Here is an 11,831-nt window from a genome sequence, read left to right on the forward strand (position 1 = left end):
TATGATTTATGTTTGTTTGTCTTATGTGTTTGTCTGTTTATAAAATTGTGAAAACCAATTTTTTTTTTTTTTATTTGAAGAAGTCGGAGAGGGTGATCGCGGTGTCCTTTTGCACATGCTCTATGGCTCCTGAAAAGCTAAAACTCGCCGCCCGCCGCCCTCCTGCAGCCGCGCACATTCCTCCGCTGCCGCCGCCATATTGGGAGAGGCGGAAGTGGATGGGGATGGGAAGGAAGGGCGGAAGCGCCGCCATCTTGGCGGCGGCGCGGGACGAGAGATGACGATCCTGGGCGCCATCTTGAGAGAGGCACTGCAGGCGGAAGTGGCAGTTGTTGTTCGTTACGTTTATTCTATCGTTCCCTCTCCGTCGTTTAACCGCCACAGCAACCCTGCGAGGTAGGTCAGGCTGAGAGTGAGCTACTGCCCAAGGTCACCCTGTGAGTTGCGTATGGCCGAGTGGGGATTTGAACTGTTGGCTCCCGAGATGTACTGTTGTCAGCAATCTGGTATTTGGACATCTAGGGGTTAATATACCCACCCACCCAAAGAAGCAAAATATAGCAAGCCAATTTTATAATCCTTTGTGTGTAAGCTGACCAAAACTTAACCTCTCCATATTAGGCAAAACTGCAAAAATGTGTTCTTTATGGAGAATGCTGTGCTTTTGCCAGATGCCCTGCTCTCCTTTATGGGCCCTGTGCCAATTGTTAAAGATCCCCATTAAAAGGTAAAGGGACCCCTGACCATTAGGTCCAGTCGTGACCGATTCTGGGGTTGCGGCGCTCATCTTGCTTTATTGGCCGAGGGAGCCGGCGTACAGCTTCCGGGTCATGTGGCCAGCATGACCGAGCCGCTTCTGGCGAACCAGAGCAGCGCACGGAAAACCGTTTACCTTCCCGCTGGAGTGGTACCCATTTATCTACTTGCACTTTGACGTGCTTTCGAACAGCTATGTTGGCAGGAGCAGGGACCGAGCAATGAGAGTTCACCCCGTCGCGGGGATTCGAACCGCCGACCTTCTGATCGGCAAGTCCAAGGCTCTGTGGTTTAACCCACAGCACCACCCATGTCCCAAGGATCCCCATTACTCCGTCTCAAATTCTGACTACATCTAAAGGCAGCTTGTACCCGCTGTGCAATATGAGCTATTGAAACAATTGGGCTTGAAACTTATACTCAAACAACAAACCACTTTCCAGGCCTTAAAATACAGAGTCAAATTTTAAAGCACATTTGGGGATTTGATCTCCCTAGCTGTGTCTCCCTAGCTACAGCCTATTATTGACTTAACTGTTTGAGTTCTTGCACCAAATCCATTCAGAATTCATACTTAAACCCAAAATGGCTTTTTCACCCAGCCTTCTATTTGTTCAGCATGTAGCAAGAGTACTATCTCACCTTTACCATCTCTTTCACTCTCTAAACTTTTTGTATTTAACAGTAAGAGTTAAGAGACTGATCAAAAAAAGGCAATGTCAAATGATTCAAAGAGAGAGTTCTCCAAAGTAGCAGGTATTTCTGTTCTCAACAGATGCAAACACGACAGTTCGCCAAAGGAGCATGTTTCTGGTGTCAACTGATTTTTAAAAAGCATTTGTCTGAAGGAGCAGATGTTTGCAAAGTGAACCAATCCAAAAAAAGGACGCTCTCCAAAGGAGATGTTTGCAATGTCAACTGATCCAAAGAAGACAGTTCTCTGAAGGAGCAGAGGTCTGCGAAATCAACTGCTCCAAAAAAGATGCTCTCCGAAGGAGCAATGTCTGCGAAGATCCAACTGATCCAAAAAAGACAGTTTTCTCAAGAAGCAAATGGAGCTCCTCCATGATGACGTCTATAAAGAAAGGCAGGTCTTCTGGCTGAGCTCCATGAGCCAAATATTTCTGATATCAACTGATCCAAAGAAGACAGTTCTACAAAAGCGCAGATGTTTCTGATGCCAACTGATGCAAATACAGTTCTCTGAAGGGGCAGATGTTTCTGATGTCAACAAATCCAAAAAAAGACAGCTCTCTGAAGGAGATGGTTGCAGTACCGACTGATCCAAAAGAGACAGTTCTCTAAAGCAGCAGGGTATTTCTCATGTCATCTGATCCAAAAAACACATTTCTCTGGAGCTAGTTTTTGCAATGCCAACTGATAAAAAAGATAATTCTCTGAAAATGTTTCCATTGTCAACTTATGCAAAGAAGAACAGTTTTCACAAGGAGCAGATGTTTGCAATTGTCAATTGTTCCAAAATAGTTTCCCCAACCTTGCAACAAACCAGGGCAGCCTCCAGATGTTTCTTTGGGCTCCCTTCAACCACCCACTGGCCCAAAATGGTATCAGGGAGAAGATTATTGGGGGTCTTATTGCAGTTCTGCAAACATCTGGTGAATTGTGTTTCTTCTACAACAGCTGGCTGGTTGCCATTTATGTTTTTCTCATTGATTTGGGATGGGGAACTGGGACCATAATAAATAAATAGGTATCTCAAGTTCACCCTTTTTGGACAAAACAGACAAAGACGCAGTTGACTTTCTCATAACCTGTGGACCTAACCAGATTAGCTCTTCCACTGCTTTGCAGAATAGATGTCGGATTCGAGACTACATCACAAATGAGAGGTGTGAAGAGTTGTAAGCACAGAATGCTTTCCATTATTGAAGTTCCAAGAGATGCATTCTGACAGAATTAAAAGCTTGGTACAAAAACCTGTAAAAAATGGTCAAGTTTCATTTTGTGGTAGGAGGAGCTAATCCTACTTTCCCCCACTACCATACACATCTTGTTCCATATGAATTGTTGGGTAAAAATAGAGTGGATAATAAATATTTCACCTTCAGAGCAATTTACCAAAACCAAGTCCCATTCTATCATGTGGTACATATCAAGTGATTGTGCAACCTGTGCACCAAACTCTGCATTGCTATCTGTAAACATACCTCTTGCAGAAATCACATTTCAGTCCTTGGTATGCCGACTTGTAACTTTTTCCCCACCCCACCAAAAAAGACCCCTACAGGTATTATGATTTTAGGAAAACACGTCCCGCTTCGGTCAATATCCATTTTTAATTTTTTGCATAGTTCAGATATATTGAGATCTTTTCTGCTAATCACTGTGTGTACATCTTTTGTACAGGAATGGATGATGCAGCAGCCCTAAATAACAGAGTATTTTAAGATAATCTAGAACAACTCTTCCAGAGGACAATGTATCTTGTGAAGCTGATAAAACCAAAACCAAAACCCAACCCCACCATTAACTTTCCTGGGACCCAAACTAATGGATTCAAATTACAAGAAAGGGGATTCTGACTAAACATTAAGAATAAGTTTTTGAGGGTCAGAGCCATTCAACAGTCGAACGGACCACCTTGAACGGAGGTGAACTCTCTTTCACTGGAGGTTTTTTAGCAGAAGCTGGATGGCCACCTGTTAGGGATTCTTTGGCTGCGATTCCTGCATTACAGGGTGTTCCCTTCCAACTCTTTGATTCTATATTTATTAATTTTGTATACCAACCTTCCTCCCAAAGGAGCTTAGAGCTGAACAAGGTCCAGTAGTTTTGGCTGAAACTTGTTAGGCCATATTTTGAATACATTACAGTAAACAATACTGTCAGCCTGGAAATTAGGATTCAGTAACCAAAGAATTCTGAACACTTGATATAAATGCTACTTTTTTCCTCCTCCAGAGGTATTTCAGTGAGCCGGCATAGAAGCCTTGCCACTACTACTAGAAAAACAAGCAACACCTTTTTTATCTTCTAGAAGTTGTTTCTTACTGAATCATTGTATTACACTGTGACATAGTAAACTCATTTGGTATTCCTACACAAAAGCAGTGTAACGAGTAAAACAAAAGACCTGCATTTATTTTGGGGTTTTGTTTCTTGATTTGTGATATATTTTATAAATAATGTTAGCTTAATCAAAGTAAAGTTAAACAAGTGTTTATTACAATACTGGGAATAGTTCATATGAACAGACAGAGTTTTGCTGTGCACTTGGAACGGTATTTACAGACATGAAGAATTTTTAGGCAAAAGAAAAGAGTTAAGCCAAGGCAGACTTTTAGTAAGTCACGTGCTGTAAAACATTTCTGTCTACAATAGGGGAAGAGGACTCATTTCCTAAGTTAACAATATTGGAAACACTGTGGACTCGAGTGCACATTGTCCATCCCCCAAAAAAGAAACCCACGGAGAAAAGCCAAGTAGAGCAATTTGCTTTAAGATTTCTTGTATTCAATCCTTTCTACTTTCACGTCGTCGCCAATCAGCTGGTAAACGTAAGTAACAACAGTGGAAGCTTGGATGTCCATCAGCACAAATGAAGGAATGATGTTGCTATAGAAAAAAAAAAAGAGTGTTATTTTAATTACTGCATCTGAACTGAGCAAATTCTTTGAAAGCTAAAGTTACCAATCCTCTGCTCCTTTGTTTAAGAGAACACCCCACTGAACTCACTGGGGGATGGTGACCCCATGGTCTTCTAGGTGTTTGTTGGACCCCTATCAGTGCCAATCAGCACCCCCAATGGTCAGGGATGATGTGAGGTGTAGTTCAAGAACATGTGGAGGGCCCATAGGTTTACAATCCCTGTACCAGATGGTCTTAAGGGAATCCCACTAGCATCCTCAAATAACCACTTGACATCAGCTGACATTTCTGCAGCCTTGGTCAGGAAATATAATTCAGTAGACAGTTCTAATAGCTCCTGCTTTATCCTCTAGCACCAAACACCTCTTAAGTTGCATCAAGCAAAATACGAACCAACTTGATACTCCTACTGAAACACAAACAAACTGTATTTTATTATTTTATTTATTGGTTAAGACTTTAAATTTTGGGAAAAGTTCAACTGCGCATAGTCCCTTATGTGCTTTGATATCAAAATAATATTCCAAACTGCAAAGAAATTCTAAGACTAGATTCAGGAATGTTTCCTGTACCCAAATCTACAATAAATTTATGCAATAATTCAACTTGATAGCAAAGAACAAGCAGCCATGAATACCTCAGTCATCTAACTGCAGTTAGCAATGACAAGCACATTGTGGTATATAGCAACTCACTTTTCCAAAGCACTGTAGGCTCCTGTTGCTGATCCAGGGTTGATATAGAACTTATTTTCATGTTCAAATGCTTCAAATTTGTGTGTGTGCCCTGAAATTAGGATGTCCACGTCAAACTGCCTTTGAAGTAACGCCAGGCTGGCCATGTCACCCCATGGAATAACTTGATGGCCATGGATCAGTCCAATCTTAAACTGTCCGACAGTTACAACTTTCTGTTCAGGATAATTCAAGTTCTAGGATTAAAGCGACAACACAAAAATCACATATGCACCAAGAGTCCATCCCCCCTTTCTGTTTTATCAATTCCAAAGAAAAATACCGTTTTGTATTCTTAAGAATAAGAGCATGGCAGCATGTTAATTGGTGGACTAAAAGGGTACTATTGTCAGACGCAAAATACATGCATCCCGTTTACTCAAGAGAATCCACGTGGTATCAAACAGACTTGCAAGGTCAATAGTTCTGTAATTAAACTTAAAAAGAACAGCACAACACAAACAGAAATCTACCATCTTTCCCCACCCAGCAATTGAGTTAAAAAAGGTAAAGGTACCCCTGCCCGTACGGGCTAGTCATGTCCGACTCTAGGGTTGCATGCTCATCTCACTCTAGAGGCCGTGAGCCGGCGCCGTCCGAAGACACTTCCGGGTCACATGGCCAGCGTGATGAAGCTGCAGCTGGCGAGCCAGCACCAGCGCCGCACATGGAAACGCCGTTTACCTTCCCGCTATAAAGCGGTCCCTATTTATCTACTTGCACTTAGGGGTGCTTTCGAACTGCTAGGTGGGCAGGAGCTGGGACCGAACGACGGGAGCTCACCCCGCCGCGGGGATTCGAACCGCCGACCATACGATCGGCAAGTCCTAGGCACTGAGTCACCCACAGTGCCACCCACGTCCCGACAATTGAGCAATTGATTTACCTCATCAAAATCCCCTCTAACGACATGAACATCACCAGCCAAGGTCTTGAGGTAGTCATAGCTCTCCTTTGTGCAGAGGTTTCCAGTGCAGAGAATGTGTTGAATTTTTCCAGGAACCAGCAGCTTCTTGAATTTAGCTGGCAAGCTGTTGCAGCGGTGCGGGATATGGAGGTCTCCCAACACTAAAACCAACTTACAAAGGAGTAAAAGGAAAGACAACACATTTAAGTCTCCAGCAACATGTCAAAGAACTTTCAGAGTTCCCAATCTTGTCCATGACTCCTTCCCTTACGAAGTGATGTTTCCCTAAAACGAAGGCAGCCCCATAAAATTTCAGTGGGATTACCGCATCCTTATTGCACTTTGCAATTCCTTCCAAATCCTGTGACACTTGGATATTAAGACTGTTTTAAAATGATTTTGAATCCACTGCAGTTAAATCTGGCACGAAGCCCAAACATGGCAACCACAGTTTTTCCTCCTTGAAAAGTGAGGACTTCACCCATCCAAGTAATTCCATTGCTATCTCAAGACAAAGGTGCCAACTCCCCAATAAAATATTGGAGGGGTCCAGGCCTCTCCCAAAGTTGATGGGCACTGCCATTCAAATGGTTTGGGTGTGCCATGTCTTGTGATCCATTATTCAGGGCAGGCTTCACCTGCCCCCCCATATTTTATTCAAGTTGGCACCCCGTCTCAAGATGACAGTCATCTCGCCCCCAGATACATTTTTTCCCCAGCACGCAAGCAGACAATTCTGTAGTAACACTTCCAGGCTCTGGGCTGTTGCTTTGGTGCAGTGACACCACACAATGCCTTGCACAAGTCAGATGCAGGTAAATGGGGTGTGTCATAAGCAAGACAGGCAGTGGTAATACAGAGCATTAAATTGCCCCTGATGTTGGCAAAACGAGCTGAGGACACTTAACTACAGCCACAAAATGCTTAACAGCTTAAGCTCACCAGTGCATCAAGCTTCAAACCCCGGTCCCTGGCAATGAGAATGCCAACTTACTTTTGCCAAAGTATGCGCAGAACTCACATGTAGTGCTGGCCAAGCCTACAGGGTCTCATCCTCATACTGTGTGGTAGAGCACACCCCAAACTCCCCTGTTGCTGCAGTCAGCAGCGAAGAACTTGTCTGCCATTATCGATCTTCTCACTTAGAAACAGCTGATAGGGTCCTCTAAACTGAGACACTGGTTTACAAAGTCATCACAATGAAGCACCATGATGCAAGAGTTTGACCACACCCCAAAGCTGTAGTTGCAGCATCATCTGCAGCTAGTAAGACATTGCTCTGGAATCTGTATAAATTTATGCATTCTAATAGCCACTAAGTGGGTTGTCACCTACCACCACCAACATTAGCAACAGGCCAAGATGAACAAACTTACTCTGTGCCCAGCCTTATTTGGATGAAGAAGTTGATTGCAGACAGGGGGCAGGGAGCGGGGAATGGAAAAAAACAGGGTGAGACATGAACAATGTTAAATAAAAAGGATGCAACAGAAAAGGAAACATCTCAAGCCAAATTAATAGGCAAATCATCAACTAAATTTGAATGTTAGGAAAGGAAATGTTAAAAAAAATTGATTTATGCAACTGATTCCATAAAGCAGGGCTGGGAAATCTCATGCCACCACTCCTTCAATGGTTCTGCTTCATGTCCTCTTTGAGTGCTTTTGCCTGGTTGACATGTGTCCCTGAATTGTGAAGATGCCCCTTGTTTGCCAGAGTGGAGAATGGAGAGATGTGGGCAGGTGCAGAAACCTCCTACATTTTCATGGCTGGAAAACAGCCTACTGTATAAAGGTAAGTCTACCCACATTTGCTTCTTGCCCCACCCACCACTTGCAATGTGCCCCCACTGGACTGTGTTCCCCATGAGATAATGTGACCCTCTGCCTGAAAAAGGTCCCCATCCCTAACATTCATGGAAGGGTTTTCTTAAGTCTTCCCTGAACAGATCCTAATCTCTTGCAGTCACCATGGAACCTGTGACCCTCTGTGCATTTGTTGGATTCCACCTCCCATCATCCCTGACTATTAGCTATGCTGGCTAGGACAGATGGGAGCTGGAGGTCAATCATAACTGGAATGCCACAGGTTCTCCACTAAGGCCTTTCACATGCAACACAATTCACCATGCAGATGTAGGAGTTCAATAGGCAACTCAGGAGTCCACTGCCCATATTGGCTTCCCCATTCACTTTTGTGGAAGGGAGAGGTCTATATGCTTGGTGATGTGAAAAGGAGCTAACCCTTATATTGAACAAATACACAGAAATGGGTGTCACAGCAGTATAAACCAGATACAGGATTTTTGGCATTAGCTCATGAATGACCCTCCATATACCCACTTCATTTTAGTTTACAATGAGGAGTAAGAACCAAGTTTTTATTCACAAAATCCTCTTTCTTGCCATATTGCTATAGTAGATCCATTTGGGTTTGAGGTTGATGCTATTTGATCAGTGATACAAAAGGGTTGTATTCAATGCTGCACATCAGGGAGGGTCAGAGCCTCCAATAGTGAAAAGAGAGCCCCTCCCCTCAAATGCTTTGAGGCTCTGGCTTCTGGTCCCACTTCAGAAAAGCTCTTATGAACAGGGCTCTGTACTCTGCATCGTGACAAATTGTGCAACCTGTACAAATTATGCAGAACTAAATGATTTCTCTTGAGTGATTCCAAATTTATTTACTGACGCATTACACCTTATCATAGCCATAACTTACTGTTTTTACATAATTTATTCTGGTTTTGCTAACCATGGGCAGGGTGAAAGAGTTGTGGAGGAACATGAAGTCCCTTTCCTAACTACTGAAAATCTTATTCAGCCAACCTTTTGGGTCACAGAGATTTCATCAGGCATTGCTCCAAGATTTTCAAGCATACAATTGCAGCCAGATAGGCTGAAGTGAAAGCCAGTGCTCTCAAGGAGTTGAAATTCCCACCCCCACCCCAAGAATCTTTGCAGACACAGGCCTGCATCTGAGCACTACAGGAGCTGTCCAGCTCTGTTTAATTTCACAAGATGCTTCCATGGCTGTTTCAGTGCAATAAGGGGGGGGGGGGATCAAGCTGCTTATCTGTTGTTGTTGTTGTTGTTGTTTAGTCGTTTAGTCGTGTCCGACTCTTCGTGACCCCATGGACCAGAGCACGCCAGGCACCTCTGTCCTCCACTACCTCCCGCAGTTTAGTCAAACTCATGCTGGTAACCTCGAAAACACTATCCAACCATCTCATCCTCTGTCGCCCCCTTCTCCTTGTGCCCTCCATCTTTCCCAGCATCAGTGTCTTCTCCAGGGAGTCTTCTCTTCTCATGAGGTGGCCAAAGTACTGGAGCCTCAGCTTCACGATCTGTCCTTCCAGTGAGCACTCAGGGCTGATTATCTGGAACCAAGCAATTTCTACCAGGGATAAAATTCCTTGTACCAGCAAGCATTGTCACTTATTCACAACCTGCCTCCCCACCCCTGGTTCCTAACTATCCCCATCAGTAAGTTTCATGTTATACTGAAACACAGACAAGATGGCTCAGTTCATGGATTCGTAATGCATCTAAGGGGGTTAGCCAAGCATAATTATGAGAGAAAAGTTATTGCCATAAACACCATGAATGTACAGTGGTACCTCTGGTGACAAACTTAATTCGTTCCAGAAGTCTGTTCTCAACCTGAAACCATTCTTAACCTGAGGTACTACTTTAGCTAATGGAGCCTCCTGCTGCCGCCACACTGCCAGCGAGCAATTTCTGTTCTCATCCTGGGGCAAAGTTCTTAACCCGAGGTACTACTTCCGGGTTAGCGGAGTCTGTAACCTGAAGTGTTTGTAACCCGAGGTACCACTGTATGTGAGTATTGCAGGAAGGGAATCAAAACTTGTTAATTTAAAGCAGGACAAAATCAGAAGAAACTCAGCAAATCTTCAGGGAAGCTTACTGGCTGCAAAATGTATTTGGAAATTGCCTTTGACAAGCAAACTCATTGAGATAATATCACAACACTGTCATTTTCTCAAACCATTTTGCATATATCACTGAATTTCAGATGTATTTCTCTTGTATAAAACTCAGCCGTACTCCATACGTAAGCAGAGTAAGCTCCACTGAAAACAATGAGACTTGTAATTTAGAAAGAAAACACTTTTTTGGGGGGGGCAGCGAACTATCCTTCACTCCCTCCCACTTTTGCTCCACTAAAAAGTGCTACCACACTAATGGTGCTATACTGATATAAGCAAAATAAGAACTGCAGGGATAAAGACAGAGGGAGTGTTCTGACTGGGAGTGAAATTATCCGGGCTGAGCGTGGCAAGTTAATCCTTAGTTATTCAGGATCTTCAGCAATCCTCATAACGGTGGCAGGGCAATGATCACGCCACAGGAAGAACGTTATCCGTCTTTTGAGGACCAGCAGATGCCTTGTTATTTAAGAACACCCCCCCCAAAAAAAACCACCCCTGAACCTAACGTAAGGTCTGAAGGCACCACCCCGATGCGGATCACGAGGCCAGTCTGGGAATCCTGGGCGTTCAACATGGGCGGAACCATTTAACGAAGTTAGATATACTCTGATGTTAAATAGCACCAAGCCAAATTCACCCCCGACCCCGCTGGCTGCGGCTGTTGGGAGCCGGGGGCCCAGCAGCGTCCGGAGGGCCCACAGGGCAGCCGGCCCGGCTGTTGGCTGCATGCTCTGGTTATCTCCCGCTTGGACTACTGCAATGCACTCTACGTGGGGCTCCCTTTGAAGGTGACTCGGAAACTACAACTAATCCAGAATGCGGCAGCTAGACTGGTGACTGGGGGCGGCCGCCGAGACCATATAACACCGGTCTTGAAAGACCTACATTGGCTCCCAGTACGTTTCCGAGCACAATTCAAAGTGTTGGTGCGGACCTTTAAAGCCCTAAACGGCCTCGGTCCAGTATACCTGATGGAGCGTCCCCACCCCCATCATTCTGCCCAGACGCTGAGGTCCAGCGCCGAGGGCCTTCTGGCGGTTCCCTCCTTGCGAGAAGCAAAGCTACAGGGAACCAGGCAGAGGGCCTTCTCGGTAGTGGCGCCCGCCCTGTGGAACGCCCTTCCAGCAGATGTCAAAGCGATAAACAACTACCTGACATTCAGAAGACATCTTAAGGCAGCCCTGTTCAGGGAAGTTTTTAACGTGTGATATTTTACTGTATTTTTGGTTTTTATGGAAGCCGCCCAGAGTGGCTGGGGAGGCCCAGCCAGATGGGCGGGGTATAAATTTATTATTATTATTATTATTATTATTATTATTATTATTACTATTACTATTATTATTATTATTATTATTATTATTATTATTGGCAGCCCAGCAGCTGCCCCTCACCGCGGCCCTCCGTGCACTGCCGGGCTCCGCCTCTCACCAGCCCGGCCGGCAAGGAGGAGGGCAGCCGTGAGCACAGCGAGACCTCGAGGGGCGCCAGGCCGAGGCAGGAGGCCGTAAAGACGGACAGCTCCGTCCCCCAGTCACCGAGGGAGGATGAAGAGACAGGGCTGGGCGGAGCGGCTCCAGGAGCGGGGCCTCGTGGGCCTCTGCCCCGGCCTTTCTCGCCGCCCTCCCAGGGCAACTCACCATCTTGGGGGGCTCTCCGTGCCGCTCCTGCACCGCCTTCCTGCCTGCCTTCCGCCGCTTCCGGTGTGCCAAGTCGGAAGTTAGGCCTACGGAAGCAGAGGCGGGACAATAAAAAGCGCACACGCAAAAAAACAACCGCAAGCAAAGACCCAGGACGGTTTGCGGAGGCCGCTGCCAGTCAAAGCCGAAGAGGCGGGGCCCGTTCGTTTCCGAATCAAAAAAGGGCAAAGGTGGGGGGG

General features: G+C 45.2%; 1 protein-coding gene and 1 long non-coding RNA gene across 4 annotated transcripts; one reads left to right on the forward strand and one right to left on the reverse strand.

Annotated features, from left to right (window-relative positions):
* The first annotated feature begins 277 nt into the window (after window positions 1-277).
* LOC310769920 lies at window positions 278-2,704 on the forward strand. Its single transcript, XR_014551849.1, has 2 exons — window positions 278-437; window positions 1,532-2,704. It is a non-coding gene; the product is annotated as an uncharacterized lncRNA (long non-coding RNA).
* Window positions 2,705-3,920: 1,216 nt separating this feature from the next.
* On the reverse strand, window positions 3,921-11,684 carry VPS29 (VPS29 retromer complex component). 3 transcript variants are annotated; one of them, XM_083629736.1, is made up of 5 exons: window positions 11,593-11,649; window positions 7,383-7,394; window positions 5,986-6,177; window positions 5,061-5,296; window positions 3,921-4,332 (listed from the first exon to the last, which is right to left on the reverse strand). In XM_083629736.1, exons 1-5 carry the CDS (start codon window positions 11,593-11,595, stop codon window positions 4,215-4,217), a joined length of 561 nt encoding a protein of 186 aa, XP_083485862.1. In that variant the 5' UTR covers window positions 11,596-11,649; the 3' UTR covers window positions 3,921-4,214. The 3 variants fall into 3 exon arrangements, with proteins under 3 accessions (XP_083485862.1, XP_083485863.1, XP_083485864.1); XM_083629737.1 differs by having other exon boundaries at window positions 7,342-7,394; XM_083629738.1 differs by lacking the exon at window positions 7,383-7,394 and having other exon boundaries at window positions 11,593-11,684.
* Between the last annotated feature and the right edge of the window lie 147 nt (window positions 11,685-11,831).

This window comes from Podarcis filfolensis (assembly GCF_964270895.1).
Source record: "Podarcis filfolensis genome assembly, chromosome: 8".
Taxonomy (NCBI): Eukaryota; Metazoa; Chordata; class Lepidosauria; order Squamata; family Lacertidae; genus Podarcis; species Podarcis filfolensis.

Bases quoted from the DNA above. Each gene is read 5' to 3' on its own strand.
- VPS29 (XM_083629736.1), bottom strand. The intron at 5,297-5,985 runs GTAAATCAATTG...CTTTAATCCTAG, and splicing joins TTAGAGGGGATTTTGATGAG to AACTTGAATTATCCTGAACA. The intron at 4,333-5,060 runs GTGAGTTGCTAT...TTTTTTCTATAG, and splicing joins GCCTACAGTGCTTTGGAAAA to CAACATCATTCCTTCATTTG.